The sequence below is a fragment of the Myodes glareolus genome, chromosome 4 (genome assembly GCF_982192425.1).
Source record: "Myodes glareolus chromosome 4, mMyoGla1.1, whole genome shotgun sequence".
In the NCBI taxonomy this organism is placed as follows: domain Eukaryota; kingdom Metazoa; phylum Chordata; class Mammalia; order Rodentia; family Cricetidae; genus Myodes; species Myodes glareolus.
In genome coordinates this window covers 13,560,022-13,581,258 of record NC_142029.1, presented here as the reverse complement: position 1 = coordinate 13,581,258, position 21,237 = coordinate 13,560,022, and the positions used below count along the sequence as shown (strand labels likewise).

Here is a 21,237-nt window from a genome sequence, read left to right as displayed (position 1 = left end):
ATTCTTCCATTGGTCCAGTGTGGATCTGAGAAAGCCTTAAGAGACTGTGTAAAGAGCCAGTGAAGCTCAGATTGTTGACATGGGTGTGACCATGGCAAGGACCAAAGCCTCAGACCCGCAGGCATGGCAAAGCCTTCTCCAGGTGAGGCTGAGAGGGATGCCAAAGCTTTCCTCTGAGCCCAACTGGGACTACAAATGTAGGCAGTTGTATACATGCTAGGAGCTGCAGCTCCCTCCTCCTGGGGGATTACAGCAGCCCCACCTCACTAGCTCACTGCTCCCCACCGGCTATGCGTAGTGAGCACACACAGGTTCTAGGCTGTGCAGTGCTCACATGCACAGTCCACCTTATCCCAGCTTTTCTGTGTCTGTCCTTTCCTCATCCCCTGAAACCCCTAGTCAGGTCACACCCCAGTTATATGGGACATGGCAGCACAGAGCCAGGATTCGTGTGACACACTTCTTCCCCTAGAAGCAGAGGTGGCTCCAGCAAGGGGCTCTAACAGGACTCTGGCTTGTTCTGTCCTCTTCAAACAGAGGCTGGCTCTCCTCTGGCCTGGCTCTCCCACACCTTTACCTTCTGCTACATGAAAGCTGGGATTTGGGGATCACCCCACACTTCCTGTGAACTCTTGTCCTGATAATTTGTCTCAGGAGTAGGAAGGATCCATGGAGCTGGACCCATCTTCTCCTTTTCCTGTGCAGGCTTCAGTCCTAGGCAGCTTCATACCCAGGTCCCAGCAGAAAGGGCTGTGGTGACCAGGAAGATAGCCCGGCTTCTACTGGCCCAGTTTCCAGAGCTCACTAACTGGTAGCTAGCTGGTAGAGACTAGGCAGACGGGAGCCGCGCACGGGTAGAAAGGGGGAAAGAGGCCCTTTGGTTGTCCTCAGCTACTAGGAAAGTGTCCTGGTGACCCTGCTACCTTATGGGCAACACAAAGACCATTTTCTGTCTGCTGCATTCGCCAGCTGTGAGGGATACTAAGAGGCCTCTGCAGGCCAGGCCTGTGTGTGCTGGGTGGCCTGTTGCCAGCTGCATATGAGGCTTTGTCCCTTGTGCTGTGGGTCTCCTTTGTTTTCATCCCGCCAGGTGGAGCTCTCAGGCCAAAGAGCTGAGCAGAACCATGGAGATGAGATGTCTGTTCTAGAGGACCCTGCTGTAGTCAGTTAGGATGACTTCAGCCATTCACACCCGACCTCTGTAGAGATGGATGACCTTGGCATCCACGTGGATACTAATGGTTTTCCATATCTCAAAAGCATCAAAACCAAGATTTGGGCCCAGGTCACACTATGAATGTCCAGGACTAGACGCCCCCGCCTTTCCCCAGCAGCTACTTATTCTACGGAGGGTCAAGGGAGGCAGAACCAGCAGTTGGCTCCCATGATCCCCAGAAGAATGGCCTCCCCGTGTGAGTGCAGGCAGCTCAGCATTTCCTGGCCCATTAAGAAAGTGGTAGGTGGTGGCTTGCCTTGCTAGTCTGGCGGGCACATGGTCCCTCCACACCCAGTCTTTAGAAAGAAGGCTGCTCATCTGTAAAAGGAACTTGCTTTCAGAGAGCCTGGCCTGGCATTTTACCTGTTGTTCCTTTTTTGTCACCTTGTTAATGTAGTCTCCATTCCTTTTTTTTTTAGTCTTTTTTAGTCTTTTTTTTTAGTCTTTCCTAGGGAGGACAGCATGCTTTCTTAACAAGTGTCCTAAAAAGTTGTTTATTAAAATGTAGTAGTTGTCTTCTATTTCCTGTCCCATGTAAGCCTCAGGACATTCAGGTACCATGCCCTTTGGATTAGCCTCTTGTATTATATTTTATTTGTTTGTTTGAGATAGAATCTCACTTCGTAGCCCAGGCTAGCCTTGAACCCTCAATCCATCCTCCTCTTACTAAGTCCTGGAATTATAGGTGAACAGGATCACACATGCTTTATATTTTAATTTTTGTTTTGCTTTGCTCTACTTGGGCAGGGCAGGGGTTGTTTGTTTTGTTTAAGAAAGGGGTCTTGCTGTATTGCTGAGATTGGCTAGAATTCATCTTCCCACCTCAGGCTGCTAAATGTTGAGATTACAGGCCTGCACCTCCATGCCCACTTCATTGCCTGTATTTCTGTTCCTCCTTGTTCTCAGCGAACCATGGGTGTTATGCACAGTAATTCTGGAGTGCATCTGAAGTTCTGGATTACTCCTTTTCCTCTGTAGAGAATTTATGTCCTTCTCACCAGCAGCTGCTCTAGCAGTTCCCTGACCCACCCTTTGGAGACCGATGGAGTTCCAGTTCCATTGCACGCCCTGCTGAGGGGCGACCCACCTGCTCTGCTGTCTTACAGGTTGCTTCTAGCTTTGGCAGAGTCACGTGCTGCAGGTCCACTCATGCTTAGGATGGGGTCACAATGAAAAGCCCGCCCAGGACTTTGCCAGGGTCCTGCTCGTCCTTGGCCCCACTACATTCTTCTCTCTCCTACCTGAGATTGCAGGAAGTTCATCTTTGCAGACCCCACTTAAGATACGACCAGGGCAGGCAGGCCCTTGTCCTGCAGTTCTTATCTCTGCCTGCAGCTCCTGCAATCCTGTCATCTTGGCGCTTCTCCAAGGCCAGTCAGTTGATGTTTAAACTGGGTCTCCAGTTAGGTTTGTTAAGTTGTTTGTGGAAAAGGGAATTAAATCTTGGTCCTGCTTAGAAAAGTCTCCAGCACAACCCAGAGCTCCTTCCCCGAGACTCCTGTTCTTGGCAGTGGGCTGGGGCAGCTAGTCAGTCTTCCTAAAGAGGGCCTCTTCCTTTGCCCTCAGAGTGAGTCAGGTGAGGGCTTGAACCCAGCTTGATAGAGCCAGGCACACAGCACAGCCTCCATATTCATTGACGTGGAAACCAAGGTCCCAAATGGGCCCTCTCACAGTGAGGGCCTAGATTGACTGCTCTCGAGTGGTGCATGTCCACACACACAGGGCTTACTCCACGAGTGGAGCTGGAAAGTGGGCACAGGGCTGCAGCTCTCTTTCTACTGTGACTTCTCTCTCCCCTCCTGGGCTCCCCATCATCCCGGTGACCTCCTGAAGACCTGGGGCTGCAGATGGAGCTTCTTGCTGCAGACTGTCCTCTTCTGACTAATCATGGAACCTGGACCTAGTTGTGGGGTTTGGGGCTTTTGTTTCCTTCATTTCAGTAATCCCTGCCATTTTCTTCCCACACCCAGTTTCTCTTCCTCTTTTTCCCCACCCTATAGTGAACTAAAGCCATGGTAGCAAACAGACTCCACTCTCTCACTGTGTGCCTCAGTGACCTGCTGCTTACCGCAGGCCTGTGCAGGCATAGAGAACAGGGACAGGGTACCCCTGCGAGTGTGGGACGGGCCATGTGGGTACTGGCACTCCTCACGGGCCTTGGCAGGAGGGAGGAAGTGGTATGTTGGTATGTGAGCTGGGAGCAAGGCACAGGTGAAGCTCCAAGTTCACAGCATTGTCCTTAGTTGTGTGACCACAGGTGTCATGCTCCTCACTGTAGAATGGCTTGCCCTTTCAGCAACCTAGGCAGAGGTCTCACAGTTGGAAGGCTGTCTGAAAACCTAGAACTTTCCGTGGGTCCAGAGTTCAAGGCCCCACAATAGAGTGGGGAAAAGAGATGTTACTTCTGTGCCTCTCTGGCCTACGGGTCTGTCTGCTATCTACACCTCCCCATCACTAAGCTCAGAGGCCCCATTGGAATTCTCACCTTGCTGCCCTGTGGGGTAGCCAAGGCCCCCTCTTCCTAGGGACAGTACTCTGTATGTGATTGGGGTTTGATGAGCTGCTGAACTGGGAGGTGGCCTGCAAAAGGCCTGGGTTTGGGCTCCTGCTGGGTGATTCTGGCCTCTGAGACTCCACACCCCTAGGTTTGGGTTTCTCTAACTGCATTCAAAAGACCTTTCAGGGCATAGCTTTGTAGGTCTCACCAGCATGCAGAGTGAACCATGGTCTCCCAGCCTTGTGTATGTTGTACCTGTCCCCATGGCATTTGTGGACCACTGTCATCAGGTAGGAAGCGGATCAACCTAGTGTCTTCTGCAGTCTGGTCCCATCCACTGTAGCCTCAGGCCCAGAAGCCATCCCCTGGGATCTTTGTCTATCATACTGCCTTTGTTTGTCACACACACATACACACACACACACACACACACATTTATGTCACTCAGCCACACACCCTTGGCCCTGTACACACAAGACCCTTTCCACTAAAGGTGCTACACTATGTGACATACACTGGCTCCAGGACACGAAGGCTCTGCCAAAGGTGGCTGGGCTTGCAGCGCTAGTGTGGAAGGCTCTCTCTTTTAGGAGTGACTCAACCCACAAGCCTTGGCATAGCCTTGTTCTCAGATGTGCAGTCACTGCTGTGTGACCTCAGGACAATGGCATAATCTCTGACCCTTAGCCCTCATAACTGTCAAATGGTAATTTCAAAGAGTAGTTCAGGAGATACTAGTGAATGTTCCCCGTCACCCTGGCCCCAGCTCCTGGAATATGGGGGAGAGGGGACCTGATGCTTAAGTTCTGTTCCTCCCTTCACTCGGCCCTCTCCAGATAAATAGGAGGAACACTGGAACTTGTAAGCTGTGGGAAGCAAATGAGAAGCACCTGCCCCCACCCCACTGCTGTACTGAGGACTGCCTGTGCTCTGCTCTCACAGGGGTCTCAGGCTTCGGAACTACGTCCCCGAGGATGAGGACCTGAAGAGGAGGAGGGTCCCCCAGGCCAAACCAGTCGCAGGTACATGGGCTGCCCTTTCCTCCCTGTGTCTCATCAACCTCAGAGCAGACTGCCTGTCCCAGACAGGCTCCTGGGATACTCGAGCACCTCAGCGCCCACAAAGGGGCCGTGAGGGCAGGAAAGAGACCCCTTGCACTTCCCATCCTGGAGGGGGCCAGAAGCCCCCAGGTAATGACGAGTAGAAGTGACATGGGGTCCTTGGGCAGCAGGGCAAGGTGGTGAGTCCTGTGCCCCTGGGGAGAGGGGCAGAATAAGAGACCCCCAAAGAGACTGGTTATAGACACTTGAACAGCCAGCAGCAACACAAAGGCCAGCGAGGGGCTCAGCTCAGGTTCTGCCACTGCCAGAATGCAGGGTGAAAGCAGTGTGAATAGGAAGCCTCCGGTCTCCGCAGCAAAACCTCCTTTGTCCTGAAGAATCTGTTTGTGTTTGGTTGTTTTAAGACAGGCTCTCACGTGGAGCTCACAGATCCACCTCATCAAAAATTCAGACGTTGTCCATTTGTTTCTTGCTAGTCCACTCCTCACCTGATGGAGTGATGGCAGGGTGGGAGAGGGATGAGAAACTGACCCCTTCCCTCTGCCAGGAGGCCACCCAGGACTTCTGTCTGGCAGGAGAGCGAAAGGACAGAAGGACATGTCCCTGGTGACAGGGCTAAAGGCAACCCAGAGCCTGTGGTTGTTAGTGTTTCTGCCATCTGTCCTCAGGAGCCACCCAGAGGCCTAATGACTTGGTAGAGGCAGGAGGAGCCTGTCACTGAGTTCAAGGTGGGATGGGAAGAGAGGCCACCCAGACCCTGGCCAGGAGGGACCCAGAGGAAATCCTTATAACCTTCACTTTTAATGCCGCACTTCCCGTGTACACAGGAACCTCCCATTTCACTGTTGGGAATCTGAGTTCTGGACCTTGTCCATTTCAGCTGTAGGCCACTGCTGTCCCTTTCTGGGCCCTGAGGTCTACCTTCAGCCTGGGAAACCAGGCCTCTTTCAGACCTGTGACTGAGTGGGGGCCTAGGAGAGAGGGAAGAGCAAGAAACTTGGGGTTCTTCCCCCTCCCTGGGGCCCCTTAGGCTGACCACTGCCAAACAGCAGTTCCTTTCCAGCAGATCTGTGTTGTTCTTGCACCCTCTAGTGGAAGAGAAGGTGAAGGAGCAGCTAGAGGCTGCCAAGCCAGAGCCTGTCATTGAGGAAGTGGTGAGTACCTGGGTGGCCCTCTCCCTGGCTGTGTAGCTTCCTCCTCTAGATGTCTCTGTTCCCATTCTGCTTCCTTCCTTGCCTGTCTTCATTTTTCTACCTCTGTGGCCTGTCTCTCCACTCCCCTGAGGGTGGGCCTTGGTCCTGATGAGTTGTCTCCTGTCTCCCTAGGATCTGGCCAACCTGGCACCCCGGAAACCTGATTGGTAAGTGTTATCCATGCAGGCTCTTTGGGGGCTGGTGGTGCTTGTTGCATATCATAGGCCCCTGCTGGGTGGACAGCCAAGGACAGGCAGGGGACAAGCGGTGCAGGCATAGATCTGTACAAGTCTGAAATGAGGGCTAAGCAGAGCATGACTGATGGCAGAGGGTGAAGTGCTGAGGCACGGTATGAAAGCAGCTGTCCCTTCAAGCCTTCTGCAGGGGTGGAAACTCACCTGCTCTGGGGGCCCCGTCTGAGCAGTACACATTTGTGCTCAGGAGAACACAGTGAAAATGGATGGATAAGCAGACATGGGTTTATGTCTCTGTTTTGACTGTAAAATAGGGTACCCAATTGCTTCAGGTCTAGAAGCCTGCAAGGTGTAGGTGGATTTTTCTTTGGGCTTTCAGCTCCCAAAAAATGACATGGAAGTTTATTATTAATTATGAAAGCTCGACCTTAGCTTAGGCTTCTTTCTTACTAGCTCTTACAATTTAAATTAACCCATTTCTACTAATCTATGTGCTGTCATATGGCTCGTGACTTACATCTCTTCCTGCACATCCTACTTCCTTTGTTCTTCTTCCCTGATACCTTTCTGTCCCCAGCAGTCCCGTCTAACCTCTTCCTGTCTAACTATTGGCCATTTAGCTCTTTGTGAATCAGCCACAGTGACACATCTTCACACAGTAGAAAGGAACATTCTGCAATATTTCCCCCTTTTTGTCTAAAAGAAAAGGTTTTAACTAAAACATAATAAAACTATAAACAGTAAGAACAATTATCAGGTAAAAATTACATTTTAATTGTAATTTGTGTCTAGTCCATTTGTATTTGGCAAATTCAGAGAAAATACTCCATTATCTATCCTCTCTTGATGAGTCCAAAGTTTTATACCCAATTTACTTTCTATCATGACTAAGGGAACCTATCTGATAGTCCTCAATCCCATCAAAGACCCAAGACCCCTAAATGATGACAAACATCCATAATCCAACAAATGACCAATAACAACCCACTCCACCTTTTGGGAAGGTGAGTGTTGTGTTCTCTAGACTGCTTCCTGTTGTCTGTGGGTGACAGCATCTTTAGGGAACCTGAGAAAGCTGAGATAATGGTCAGGATGTGGGAAAACTAGCCGTAACATCTGTTGTCCAGTCTCTGTGCAATGGGAAAGTGTAAGGCTTACCTGAAGTCCTGGCTAGAATAGTCTGTGAGGCTGGACCATCTCAGCCAGCAGCCTTGAAGCTGTTCTGGATGTAGAACTCTGAGGAAACTGCAACAGAGGCGTCTGAGAGGTTGGTTCAGTTGGGCCACCCCTTTTCTTGTTTTTTTGTTTCTTTGTTTTTTCGAGACAGAGTTTCTCTGTAGCTTTGGAGCCTGTCCTGGAACTAGCTCTTGTAGACCAGGCTGACCTCGAACTCACAGAGATCCCCCTGTCTCTGCCTCCCGAGTGCTGGGATTAAAGGTGTGTGCCACCACTGCCCTGCGGGTCACCCCTTTTCATTGGTGTCTGGTCCCCTTGCTCTGAAAACACACAAACTTTCAAGCATGTATCTGGGCCACCAGCTCAAAAATATGACAAGACTTAATATTAATTATGGAAGCTTGGCCTTAGCTTAGGCTTGTTTTTAACTAGATCTTATAACTTAAATTAACCCATTTCTTTTAATCTATATGCTGTCACATTTCTCATTGCTTTTACCTCTCCTCCTGCATGTCCTGCTTCCTATGGCTGGCAGCTCTGCCTTTCTTTTTCCCTGAGACCTCTCTGTCCCCAGAAGTCCCACCTAGCCTCTTCCTGCCTGGCTATTGGCCATTCAGCTCTTTATTAAACCAGTCACAGTGACACATCTTCGCACAGTGTAAAGGAACTTTCCGCAACAGCAAGACCCTCCGACTGAGCTGAGAAAGGGAGGGAGGGAGGTGCTGTAGACTGTAGCATGTGTCTCTGTGCCTCGGGCCAGAGGTCAATGCTGTTCTCTTTGCCTGCAGATTCATGTAGATACAGCATCTACTACAGCGCTTTAATTTGATGAAACAGGCATGAGGTGTGTGTTGTAGGAACTGCAGAACCAGAGAGCTCAGGCTGAATTCATGGGCACATCTGGAGGCCCCAGTAGTGGAGGGTGGCTGTGGCAGGAGACGGAACAGGGCTGGCAGCTGGCTAGGCAAGTTGCTCCCTGGTGCTGACTTAGGGAACATAGCAGACCCCTTTTGTCTCAGCCCTCTACCTCAGCTGGGTTTGTACTGCGCAATTCCCTTAGCTTAGTTATTAACTCAGTGGACCCGGAAAGAATGGTAGCTCTTGATGACCCAAAAGAGCAGAGAAGTCCATCTTCCCAGAACAGCCCCTCAGACATCTGAGGATATAACTATTGAAGCATTGCAGGAAGATCCCAGCATGCAAGCCCTTAGCTTCCCAATTCCCCTCTTCCCTGTTCCAGGGATCTCAAGAGAGATGTGGCCAAGAAGCTGGAGAAGCTAGAAAAGCGGACCCAGAGAGCCATTGCAGAGCTGATCCGTAAGCACGGCCTGGCTGGCGGGGTCCTGCCCCCGGGTGGTGACTTAGCACAGGCCTTTAACACTTGTTTACTCCCCATTCAGGTGAACGGCTCAAAGGCCAAGAAGACAGCCTGGCTTCTGCAGTGGACACCACCGCTGGACAAGAGGCCTGTGATTCTGACTGAGGTGTTCCTCATGTCCCATCTGCCCAGCACCCATGCCCTACAGGAAGATGGTCATAGCCAGGGGTGGGGTTAGGCTGGCCAGCACTGCCAGGTCTCGAGAACTAAGCTAGCCCAGTCAAGTCTCAGCCTCTGAGATGAGGCCAGCTCGTCCCCAGGCCGTCCACCACTACGAGCTGAGGTCTGTACATAGATGTGTATATTGAGCTTTTTTTTAACTTCTGGAAATAGAGACAAGTACACTCCCATGTGGTAGAGGCCTGTCGTTATTTCCCGTTTGCTAGATTCTCTGGGTTTGAACTCTTAGAATGCAGAGGTGATGCTCAACGTGCTTATTACCCCTGGGTTGGGCCAGCTTTGTTAAGGCTGGAGGTGTGGGTAGGGATCAGGGCTGGCCTGCTGGCTCCAAGTCTCTAGTCAGAGTCAGCAATGGTCATCTCAGAACTCTTGGGCCACAGATACAGGGACAGAGCGTGTCTTTTTGAGACCTCCCAGACCCCCCTCCCCCACTGCCCCGAGCCTTGCAGTAATGTATAGGAACACTGGAGGGGCTCCCATAGGGGTCATCTGGATCCTCCCACAGATTTCCACATAGGACCACTGATGACTTGAGTCCACCACACTGGTTCCCCTGATTCTTCCCTGCCCCGAGCAGTGCAGCTCTTTCCTCTTCCAGCCAGAGCTCTAGGGCCCTGACAGGAGTTCATTCTGCTAGAGGTCAGGCTGTGGAGGGCCAGGGTTTAGGTGTGATCTTGGAGCCCGGGCCTCTGACACCCTGGCTGAGCTGTGGGCCTCTGTTTCTCTGGAGGACAGGCTTACTGCTAACACTGATTCTAGGTATCGCCACCTGGCACTGCCCCTCCAGGAAGGCTGCACCTGCAGTTTATTTTAGGGCTTCCTCCCAGCCCTAACTCATATAGCGTGCTCATCCCTCTATGCTGTGTTTCTGACACACAGCAGCCCAGCTTTGGTAGGCAGTACTGAGGACTTAGGCCGTGGATGCGCACACAGAGGCTGGGACACCCAAACACTAAGTAAATCCTTTAAATGCAAGTTGTGAATCTGTGTGACAGCAGATACCTATAATCCCAGTACTCAGGAAGCAGGAAGATCAGGAGTTTGTGTTATCCTTATCTACGTAATGGGTTTGGGTCATCCTGGGCTACAGAACCTTGTCTCACAAAGGATAAGAGAGGTGGTGAAAGGCGAGAGAGGGGAGAAGGGAGAAGAGATGTAGGGTAGGGGACAATTAAGGGACAGCTGTGTAGCTCAGAGTGAGGGCTGAAATGGAGAGTGCCAGGCAAGGCATTGAGTAGTCAGACAGGCTGGGGTTCTGGCTCCCTCTGAAGCCAGAGTCCTCAGGAGTGGAGGTAGGAATGAAGGTTGAAAAGCTCCCGATACCATCTGGGATCACAGTGGCAGCAAGAAGCTAGTCTGTGGCAGTGGAGTCAGACTCCTGGTGACTGGAGCCCTGCAGCCCCAGCTTGGGCTGGACTACAGCTGAGAAAGCTAACAAAGGTCACGGTGGGCCTCAGTCTGTGACCTTTGGGGACTTGACCAAGAAACTGCCCAGTAAGGAAAGAGAAAAACAAAAACTGCCATGTTGGTACACATTTGGACAAGAATCACAAAAATGGAATTCTAGTGCTTTGCCAGACATATTGGGACATCTTTGTAATCCCTGATCTGAGAGTCTGGGCAGGAGTTAAAAGACTACCTGGGTTACACGGTGGGCCCCGGCTTAGAAAAAAAAGTCTGGGGGTGTGCACTTCCATTGTCAGTGTTTGCTTAGTGTGCACAAAGCCCTGGATTCACTGTGGTTACCACGTGAAGCAGGTGTACGTAACACCCTGCACTTGAATGGAGAGCAAGAGGATTGATGGTTCAATGTCATCCTCAGCTTCAGAGTGAGTACAGGGCCAGTCTGGACTGTGTGAGACTGTCTCAAAAGAGGGAGGAGGAAGAGGCCGTAGGATGGCTCCACAGGTAGAGGAACTTCCCACTGAACCTGATGACCCAGAATCATGTTGTGGAGTTGATTCTCCTGCTAATTGTCCTCTGACATCTGAGCTCACAAGGGCGTGCAGCTGCTGCTGGTGTGTATGTGTGTGTGGGTGGGTGTTCCAGAGTGCATGTGTGTGCACATGTGCACACACAGGCACACAGAAATCTCATTTTAAAATTTTTGGTTTATTGAGACCAGGTTTCTCTGTATAGCCTTGGCTGTCCTGGTATTTGCTCTGTAGACCAGGCTGGCCTCCAACTCAGATCCACCTGCCTCTGCCTCTCAAGTGCTGGGACTAAAGACGTGCTCCACCATGTCCAACCCTCATTTAAAAAAATTTAAAGTCTAGTACTCAAAAGTGTGGCCAATAATCCAGCAGTGGGTAGACTGGAATTCATCTTTTGGTGTTTTGCCTGCATCTATGCCTGGTTCCCATGGAAGCCAGAAGAGGGCAGCAGACCCTTGGAACTGGAGTTACAGGTGGCTGATTATAAGCAAAGGGAGATTTTTATTTTATGTGCATTGGTGTTTAGCCTGCATGTTTGTTTTGTTTTATTTATTTATTTATTTATTATGTATATAGTGTTCTGTCTGTCTGGATGCTTACTGGCCAGAAAATCTCATTACAGATGACTGTAGGCCACCATGTGGTTGCTGGGAATTGAACTCAGGACCTCTGGAAGAGCAGTCAGTGCTCTTAACCTCTGAGCCATCTCTCCAGTCCTGCATGTATGTTTTATGTGAGAGTGGAACTGGAGTTACAGACAGCAGCGAGCTACCATGTGGGTGCTGGGAATTGAACCCGGGTCTCTGGAAGAGCAGTCAGTGTTCTTAACTGCTGACCATCTCTCCAGCCCCACAAAGGGAGATGTATAGTCAAGGAAGCTGAAACAGTAGCCCTAAAATGAGTCTGTTTTTATTATCAGAGAAATAAGGGGGCCCATCCCTCATAACTCAACAAGAATTAGATGTAAAAACTAATTAGAAATCTTGAAAATTTTCTTAAAATGGTATTACATACCTGTAATCCCAGGTCTCTTAGATTGAGGCAGGAAATTGAGACCAGTCTGGGCTATAGAGAGATTGTGTCTCAGAAGAGAAAAGCCTTACGGCAGATTGAAAGAAAAGGGACCTGCAGAGCTCTGCCGAGCACGGGATTGTCAGAGAGCAGCGGCAGTGGCTGTTGTAACCGGCGCAATGGAGACTGCAAGCACAAGTGTCCTTAGCTACTCTGGGGTGCTGGGTGCTGGGTGTGGGGATCAGGAGGTTTGCACAAGGTCATGGCGGATAATGAGACTGCTTCCAAAAGTTGCCTGTGTTTACTCTGACCCTTAGTGTCCTGGTGAACTTTTACATGTCTATACCAGGAGACAGGCCAGGAATGTTCACAGAAGCACGATAACACACGCGTACACACTTGGAGCCATCAGAGATGTGAGTCCCTTTTGTGTGACCTTCCCCAGCTTTACCTTCTCATAGTGGCATCTGTGCTCACCTCAAGTCCCATCCACCACACTCTTTTACTTCTAGTTGGTCATTAATGTATCAGGGCTCCTGCAAGCTGCAGGGACGTCAGGAGGCGAGGGTCAGGGGGTGATTTAAGCTAGGCACACTGCCCATGACTGAAAGGAAGGCAGCCAGCAATGCTTGCTCTGGGATGTGGGAGAAACAGCAAATAAACTGGCGTCTTTTGGAAAGATCAGTAAGGCTGACTCTTGAGCAAGACTGACAAGACATTTTAAGTACCAGAAATGAGAGTGTCATAATTCATAGGCATCAAAGTGCAAAAGTATATTACATACTTAAAAGTCTAACCAAGGGGGGGCTGGAGAGATGGCTCAGTGGTTAAGAGCATTGCCTGCTCTTCCAAAGGCCCTGAGTTCAATTCCCAGCAACCACATGGTGGCTCACAACCATCTGTAATGAGGTTTGGTGCCCTCTTCTGGCCTGCAGACATACACACAGACAGAATATTGTATACATAATAAATAAATATTTAAAAAAAAAAAGTCTAACCAAGGGTTGGTGCGATAGTTCAGAGGGTAAAAACACATAGAGGTGAAAGAATCAACTCCACAAAGTTGTCAACTGGCGTGTGTACCCCCCAGTGCGCACACGAGATGAAGGCTATATAGATATAGATATATAGATATATGGTTTTTATTGCTTGAACATTTATCTGTGCACCACACATGTCCCTGGTGCCTGACAGGGCCAGGAGAAGGTGTCAGATCCACTACTACTGAAGTTGCAGATGGTTGGGAGCCCCAATGTGGGTGCAGGAAATTGAACTGGGTCTTGTGAAAGAAGCTTAACCACTAGCCATCTCTCCAGCTCCTAAGATTTATTTAAAAACAGAACAAAAGCCTTGTTTAGTGGCTTACGCCAATAGTACCATCACTCCGAAGGCTAAGGCAGGAAGATTGCTGTGAGTCCAGCCAGGACTATACATGGGTTCTAAGTAAGCCTGAGCTAGTGTAAAACCTTGTGTGTGGGGGGAATAATGGAACCACTGAGTGCTCAGCAGCTGAAGGGGGTTGCCATCAAGCCTGACAACCTGGCCGTAATTACCATGGTGAAGAGAACTGACTCCCTCCCAATAGTTGTCCTTTGACCACCACACACTCTCATGGCACACCAGAGCACTTACACACACACACACACACACACACACACACACACACACTTCAAATTACAAAAGCTAAAGGCCCTTACACACACACACACACACACACACACACACACACACACACACACACTTCAAATTACAAAAGCTAAAGGCCACTTTTACCAGATCCTCCAGTGCCCCAAGAAGCTCCTCAGCCAAGAAGAAACAGGATGAGACTTGTCACCAGGTCTTGTAATTCCCCAGTTCCTCACATGGCCACTGGGTGGCAGCAGGAGACACCAGACTGGTTGCCTGAAGCATCTTCAACACTGCCTGTTCTCCCAGTGGTCACCAACATAGCAGGACACCCCACCACATGAAGCACTCCTTACTTTCCCATGGGCCTGTGTCCCCTGTTAAGTAGCTGGGTGTCAGAGATGATCTATAATGGGATTCAGGTCATCTGAACCCAGAACAATGGTGACCATGTCCTGGGAAGGGCAGGTCCCAGGAGCCAAGCAGGTCAGTTTGGGGAGTCTTCAAGTGTCCCTAAGGACAAATTCAGCCCTGCCAGGCTCACCAATCTTCCTTCTCCTTGAGCTGGGGAGTCAACTTCATGGTTGACTTATGGTGTGTGTGGGGGGGGTGTATGGGCTTTGCGAAAACCTGACTGGGGAGGGGCATCTTGCCCATGCACAGGCTGACTTGGCATCCTCTCACCTTTGCCTGAACACACTGCTTACTATAACCCAGTGGAGCAGTGAACTTGTCCACCAGATGGCTCTTAGTTGGCAGAACGAGGCAGTCCACAGAGTATGTGGGAGGACATGCTGGATCCCGGGCTATTCCTTTCTAGACTCAGACCTGGCCTTGGGTTCACGCAGCTGTGGACAGACAGGGTATCAGAGCTGAGTTTCCTAGCCAGCCTGCCTCTTCCGTATGTATTTCTGGTTTTCTTTAAAAGTTCCCATTACTCAGGCCTTCAGTGGGCACCGAGACAGAAATAAACCCCACAAGGCATCCCAGCCAGAAGCTGGGAATCCGATTCTCCCTCAAAGGGCGGAAGAGGCCCCTGTGCAGAGTATGCCAGACCACAATGGCCCACACACTCCACATGGCCATGAATATGTCCCCCTCCGTGCGCATACACACACACACACAGCCTTACATACATTTCCCACACACACTGGCTTCATACATGTACATATATAGGCATTCATGTGCATGGAAGAGTTCAGGTTTGCCTCACATAGAAGGATCCCTACCATTTGTAGGTTTGTCGTATGCACATATACACTCAGGCACACACTCCCTAAAAGCCTAACATCTAGTAGTGACCACACACTCTGGGTCCCAAACCCAGCCATTCTCAAGGTAATGATGGGCAAGAGAAGCAAGGCTGAAGAGGCTGAAGGAGGAGGCTGGCCCTGTGCAGCTTAGGAGGAGAGTGGCCTCATGGGAATCCTGGTCTAGGTCTGCCAGGGCTTCTGAATTTTTAAGAGAAGCTGGAAAGCTGAATTTTTATGTGAAATACCCCGATTTTTAAATGTTGGCTCAAGATGTTGAAAATACTGGGAGAGCCAAACCAAACATGTCTAAGAGCCAAATTCCACCCACAGGCGGCATTCACAGACCACGGGTGTACACACAAACACACACACACACGCACACATAGATCACACGTACACAGACATGCATACAAACAAAAAGTCACTGGTACACAGTCTCCTAGATGCTCCAGAAGGCATAGACATATACAAAGACACACAGACAGATACAAACATGATATAAATATACACTGGCACACATTCAAACATAGAGGTATACATGCCAGTAGAACCACAAGCAGACACAAATACAAATAAATACACAAGTTCGCACAGACCTACAAATGTACATAAAAATCTATGCACAATGCAGCCTTCTATCGTAGTGGTCTTGCTGGGGCACACAGTGTAGCAGCATGGCCTTTGGACAAAAACTACTGTGTGGTCCACACCATTACCCTTTGACTCAAATGCTGAAGAGTCTGGGTCAGGTTGACTTGGATGAACAAGTGCTTCATATGACTGGCAGAGGTGTTCTGGCAAAAGACCTCCTCTCTTTGGCCTTTACAGGGAGTGATTGGATCCACAGACACTGATGAAGGGGTAGGTCTGGGCTGGCCAAGAGCCCACTTTATGTCCCAGAACCCATCCTCCAGCCTAGCCTTAAATGCTTCCCCTGCCAACATGACAGTGAAGTTGAAGCAGGAAGCTGTGAATGATTCCCCCTTGCATCCTGAAAGGTTGCCTGTTTGCCCACAGCAGGAAGATGAGAACCCTGTCCAGGTAGCTGAAACCTAGCCTCGGGACAGACTTTCCTGGGGTCAGGATAACTGAGCAGGGCCTGACCAGAGCTGAGGCTCACAAAGGGTAGTAACGCAGTGTGCACACAGCCAGCCAGGGCCCAGGCCTCTGCTGGACTCTATAGCCCCTTCCCCTTCTGCCTCTCTTGGCCAGTGGGACCAGCCCCACCAAACCAAGGGTTATTTCAGTTTGCTGGGGTAGCTTCAGGCTGGAATCATTCTGTGATTGGTCGAGAAGGCATCAAGGACAAAGAGAATGCTGGACCCAACCTGGTTGTACTGAAGTCACACCAGCCCCATACCCCTGTTCCCCAGAGCCAGTGATCTCTCAGGACCCTGGGTCAGGACTGTCGCTTCACAGATAGTCAGCAGGACTGAGTTCCCCGAGACCCTTGGACATGGTCATATCCCTCTTGAACCTCCAGAGAACTCAGCACCCTCCCCCTGGTCCATCCCTCTGTCACCTCCTTGGGGTGAGGACTGGAAACTGTGGACCTACTATGGCCTGCCCACTGTAGCTTGCAGGCCAAGAGTGGTCAGCATTAGGATTTGTAGTCCCATGATTCCATTCTGACCTGGCAGCGGCTTAGCCCCACATAAGACTTCCCTCAGAGTGGACCTAACTCCTTTTTGTTGTTTTTTGAGACCGGGTTTCTCTGTAGCTTTGGAGCCTGTCCTGAAGTTAGCTCTTGTAGCCTTGAACTTACAGAGATCTGCCTGCCTCTGTCTCCAGAGGGCTGGAATTAAAGGCATGAGCCACCACTGCCCTGTAATTTCTCAGGATCTTTAGCAATGCTCTCCCAGCTGGTGCTGAGGAGATAGGACCCACAGAGAGGTAGAACCTCTTGGCAGGCTCCAGGCAGGTGAGAGTTGGACCTGGCCACCACGCTGACCAGATCTGGAGTCCAGTGGATTCTGTGAGGTGCCCGGATTACGGACTGTGAAAGCAGTGGACAGGGGTCTCCTAATACCCTCCTCCTTGTCTACTCATTTACCAGCCCTGGTTCTGTTTATGTGTTCCTTGTGGCTTGGCTGGACTGCGGGGCCTTGCAGGGAGAAATAACCACCTGGCTCCAGTGGCTGTTCAAGACAAACAGGGCCCTGACCATCTGCCAGGCCTGCTGAGGGCTCCCACTTCTCCCAACACCTGAACAGCCCAGGTGGGACTTGGGGGCCTCTGAGTGAAGGCCAGCCTAGGGCCAGAGGTTCCCAGTCCAGAGTCAGAGAACTGGTCTTAGGCTGATGTGTGGGGGCCAGTTTTGTCCTAGACATCCAGCCAGGGCCAAGTGCTACTCAACCTAAGGGTAAAGCAGCTGTTCCTATCCTGGGTGCAAACATCCTGAGGAGGAGGCCAGGCTCTGCTGAAGAGGTGTCCAGCTGAATGTGGGCGGTCTGGTATGACCTGGGTACATAACGCAAGATGGAATCTTAGGGTATCCAGCCCCTTTATAAAGGAAAATGGCAGCCCTATCTTGGGGACCCAAATGAAGATAACCGAGTGGGGAAGGTAACAGCTTGGCCACGGGGTGCTACCCGAATGTTTTCAGGTAACGGGATCCAAAATGGCCTTCTGACAGCGGCCCAATATCCAGATGGCTTCTAGACTCGGTAGACAGAATAAGTAGCAGTCTGGAAGTCCTGGAACTCTGAGCTGAGATGCCAGGCTAGTGTAGACCTGTACAGAGGTAACACATACCCCAGCAAGGGAAATGAGGTCTTGTCCTGCTGAGGACTCCTTCCCCAGCCAGTGTCATCCAGGGTCTTTGGTGATGCTATCACTATCACTGACCTGCTCTCCCGCCTCTTCTGACCCTCAATGCAACCCTCTCTCCCTGCACACGAGAACAGGGCCGCTACAGTTCTCAGATCTTAGGTTCTTCCTCTAGAATGTCAAGTGACTCCAACTCAGCCTGGCTCAGTAGCCCTTGCGGGCCCGGCCTGTGCGTCACCCATCCACACTACATAGTGCTCCCCTAGAAGCCTTGGATGGTCATGTGTCCTGCTGGCCATCAAGAATGGCAGATAGGGCTTAGCCTAGGAGTGCTTAGTTAAATGCCCACACCACCTAATGCTTGAGTTAGATGGCTTCGGCCTGGGGCAGATGGTGGGGAGGAGGGTCTCGAGGAAAAACATTATGGTTTGAGCTGAAGAAGGGAGGATTTGATGGGAGCACCAGCTGTCTAAAAGCTGGGAGGTACAAGGAGCCCATGTATAGGCATGTAGCCTGTGTCAGGCCTTTTGAGGGCCCATACATGGTTCAAGGCTGGATTAGAAGGTCCCAGAGGATGAGGGCGTGGGTAGGGAGGTGTCAGGTGGGGAGACTGAGCAAACGCTGTGTACTTAGTGTAGGTATAAGTAGGTCTAGTCTTACAGACCTGCACCCCAGCTAACCTTAGGGCCTGAACTCCTAGCTTCTGGAGCCCAGGCAGACACAGCCCAACTTCCACTCACTGACCAGGGTACTGTTCCTGCAACCTCTACCTGGTGGCTGGAGGTATGTCCCTTCCATTTTGGGAGCTGCAGTTATGCATGGAGGACTCCCTGAGTGGCTACCAGATGGGAAAGGTTCACCTGGTGGCAGAGCCTCAGGCCTGAGAGTGGGCCCTGGTGGGCAGTGATTTGGGCTAGTAGGTAGGGGACCTGTTCTAAAGAAGCCTGACTCCACAAGTGTTCATGACAACAGGAGAAGGCTGGCTGCGGTGATCCCTGCAGACTTGAGCCTTTCTGGGCAATAGTTTTTGTTTTGTTTGCTTATTTGTTGTTTTTGTTTGTTGTTGTTTGTTTTGGTTTTTCAACAGAGGGTTTCTTTGTAGCTTTGGATCCTGTCCTAGAAATAGCTCTTGTAGACCAGGCTGGCCTCAGAGATCCTCCTACCTCTGCCTCCTTTAAAGGTGTGTGCTACCACCACCCAACTGCTTGTTTGTTTTTTGAGACAGGGCCTCATGTACCCCAGGCTGCCTCCTACCTCGATCTACATAGCCAAGAATGTCCTTGAATATCTGAGAACTGGGATTTTGGTGCAGCTAGTTTCTAAGGTGCTGGAGTGGAACCTAGGGCTTCATGAATGCCAGGTCAATGCTCTGCCAACTGAGCCCCCTCTTAAACCCTTTTCTGGGCCTTGAGAGCACAGTCATCTTTCTGTTGGACGATGCTGAATTCCCAACTCCCAGATCCTGCCTAGGTAATAAGATCCAGGGTCCTTCTCTCAGCCATGGGGTGAGGACTCCCCAAACTCTCTCATAGCTCCTAGACCCCGCCTTCCTTGAATGAAACACAGGAAGCCACACATAGCTCCCTTTTCCTTTTTTTCTTTTTTTTTTTCCTTTTGTTTTTCTTCCTGATCCAGTCCTGAATGGACAACCAGCCAACCAATGGTCTCTTGGTCCATCTATCCATTTGCCCACGCCAGGAGTCCAGTCCCTGGTTCCCAGTCACATGACTGTTTCCCACTCTTCCTGCAGCAATGGAGGTGGCCGTGTAGCCCCAGAGGCCTCCTCATCCAGGCCTGAGCAGGAGCCATTGAGGAATCCATCGTCCTTGGGAACCCCCATAGTAATTGGTATGGTTTCATTCTCAACAGTTGGAGCCCCTGGCTTGGCATGGCCAGGCAACTGGGAGTGGCCGTTGGTGGTGGTGGCAGGCAGCAGGCGGGGGCTGAGGGGAAGGCTGAGTCCTGCACGGGGGCCTACATTGGTCACACTTGTGTGAGACACCATTGGGCCATAGCTATAGCTGCTACTCCCACTTCGTGCTTTGCGCTTGAAGTCCAATGCCAGTGTCCAGCGGCTCCAAGACTTCCTGATTTCTGCTTGTACCTTGGGGAAACAAATGGGTGGCGGTCAGGTGTGCCCTTAACCCTTGTGCCATGTGTTTCGCCTGACACCATCCCTGCAGTAAATGACAGGCAACTACTGGAAACACCAAGGTCAAGTCAAATCACACAGATCCTCAGAACACAGGCAATCCTCAGTTGACAGTGGGCAACAACAGATAGAGCCAGAACCTAAAGCTCAGATGGTCTAAAGATGGCTGAACCCTCAATCTGGGACCAGGGAGACTCTTTGCTATATCACACACGGAGGAGCCCACAACCCTACTATAGGCTGAGCCTGAATCATCTTTGAAGCTGTCTCTATGTCTTCAGTGTGGTCAGAAAGGTTCTTGAGGAGCAAAGAAAGAATGGGGGCTGGGGAGAGAATGAAGGGACAAGACTGGGGGAACTCCTACCCCGACTTCTCCTACCTTGCCCCTGTGCCACCTACTACTTACCTCACCGTTGCAGAAACAGTATATGATGGCAACAAAAAATCCCTGTGAAGAGAGGCACGTGCAGTCAGGACCACGTCCCGTCCCCCACCCTGTTCCCCAGGACCTGGGCAGGCCACACACCTGGAAGGAGTTGAAGAGCATCTCATAGTGCATCTGGATCTGCCAGAGTGTCCCTGAGACCTCGGTGTACGGCAAGGCCATGAAGACGGTGTAGTGGACACCGAAGAGAGGCACAAGGACCAGCGTGGACCTGAGCAGCTTCCTGGCCATTGGGGCATGGAGATTAGGCCATGTTCTTTGCCCCACAATACAGCACTTCATCTTCCCACCCCAACCAGGCCCAGGCTCCAGAAGTGATGGAAGGACCAGAGGCTCTGGCTACTGTCGCTTGGCAGCCAAGTTCAACTAGATGGTTTCTGCCAAGAGGCAAAGTGTTACTTGGGTTTTTTGGTCCTGAGAGGTGTCCTCGAGTACATCACAGGTACAGTTGCTCTGTCCTCGGGCCCTCTGCGCCGGCTGGCATGCACCCATCCTCCCATGACCCAACCGTTGGGTTTCTCCTGAGCAGATGTGTTACTGGAGCCAGCCTCTACCCATCTGCCCCTTTGATTCCCAGAGTCCAGCTGTCTGAGGGTGGCTGGTATGTACCACACTAGCAGGCCCTGGCCATAATGCAAAACTTGATACCAAGTGACAGAGAATGACCCAGCACTGCTGTGCAAGCGGTGTGTGTGTGGGAGGGGGGAGTTGGGGGGACACAGAGCCAGAGGCGACTCACAAGCTCGACCATAGGACCTTTGTCCTCTCTTGGGCACATGGTGCTGGCAACCAGTGACCCTGAACTCTACCCGACTCCAAAGAGCCAGAACTCACCGGTACTGCTGCCTCGTGTCACATCGGCCCGCGTTGGTCTCCCGAAGCTTAGTGGCAAGCACCCGGATGATGTTGAGGAAGAGGATGAAGTTGAGCTGTGGAGGGAGGCCGCAATGGAGACTATACCCTAGTAGCACGGCACAAGGATTCCTGAATCCAGAGTCATGCCACAGGCCTTACTCTGTCACTGCATCTCTAGGTGGTGCCTAGGGGCCTCAGTTTCCCCATCTAGACTGGAGTAGGGATCATCTGGTCTGCAGGTCTTTGGGTTTCTGGCCCTTGGGGTCCAGGGAAGCCACTGTAGATGTTCTTGTTAAG

The 21,237-nt window shown here is 51.0% G+C and overlaps 2 protein-coding genes across 8 annotated transcripts in view; one reads left to right on the top strand and one right to left on the bottom strand.

Moving 5' to 3' along the window:
- Ccdc12 (coiled-coil domain containing 12) overlaps positions 1-9,065 on the top strand; it is a 55,403-nt gene extending 46,338 nt beyond the window's left edge. The window contains exons 4-8 of the mRNA XM_048424403.2: positions 4,656-4,735; positions 5,867-5,928; positions 6,100-6,134; positions 8,578-8,654; positions 8,738-9,065. Of these exons, the coding sequence (XP_048280360.2) occupies positions 4,656-4,735; positions 5,867-5,928; positions 6,100-6,134; positions 8,578-8,654; positions 8,738-8,820 (337 nt within the window). The 3' untranslated portion in view covers positions 8,821-9,065. The remainder of the gene's footprint in view (positions 1-4,655; positions 4,736-5,866; positions 5,929-6,099; positions 6,135-8,577; positions 8,655-8,737) is intronic.
- A 4,086-nt stretch (positions 9,066-13,151) lies between these two features.
- Positions 13,152-21,237, bottom strand: part of Pth1r (parathyroid hormone 1 receptor) — a 30,228-nt gene continuing 22,142 nt past the window's right edge. For 6 of the 7 annotated variants that reach the window (XM_087905217.1, XM_087905220.1, XM_087905221.1 and 3 more), the window contains 4 exons: positions 20,920-21,014; positions 20,167-20,308; positions 20,047-20,088; positions 13,152-19,592 (listed from right to left, as the gene is read on the bottom strand). In XM_087905217.1, the coding sequence (XP_087761343.1) occupies positions 19,209-19,592; positions 20,047-20,088; positions 20,167-20,308; positions 20,920-21,014 (663 nt within the window). In that variant the 3' untranslated portion in view covers positions 13,152-19,208. Of the gene's footprint in view, positions 19,593-20,046; positions 20,089-20,166; positions 20,309-20,919; positions 21,047-21,237 lie in introns of all 7 variants that reach the window. The other variant, XM_087905219.1, reaches the window with a different exon arrangement.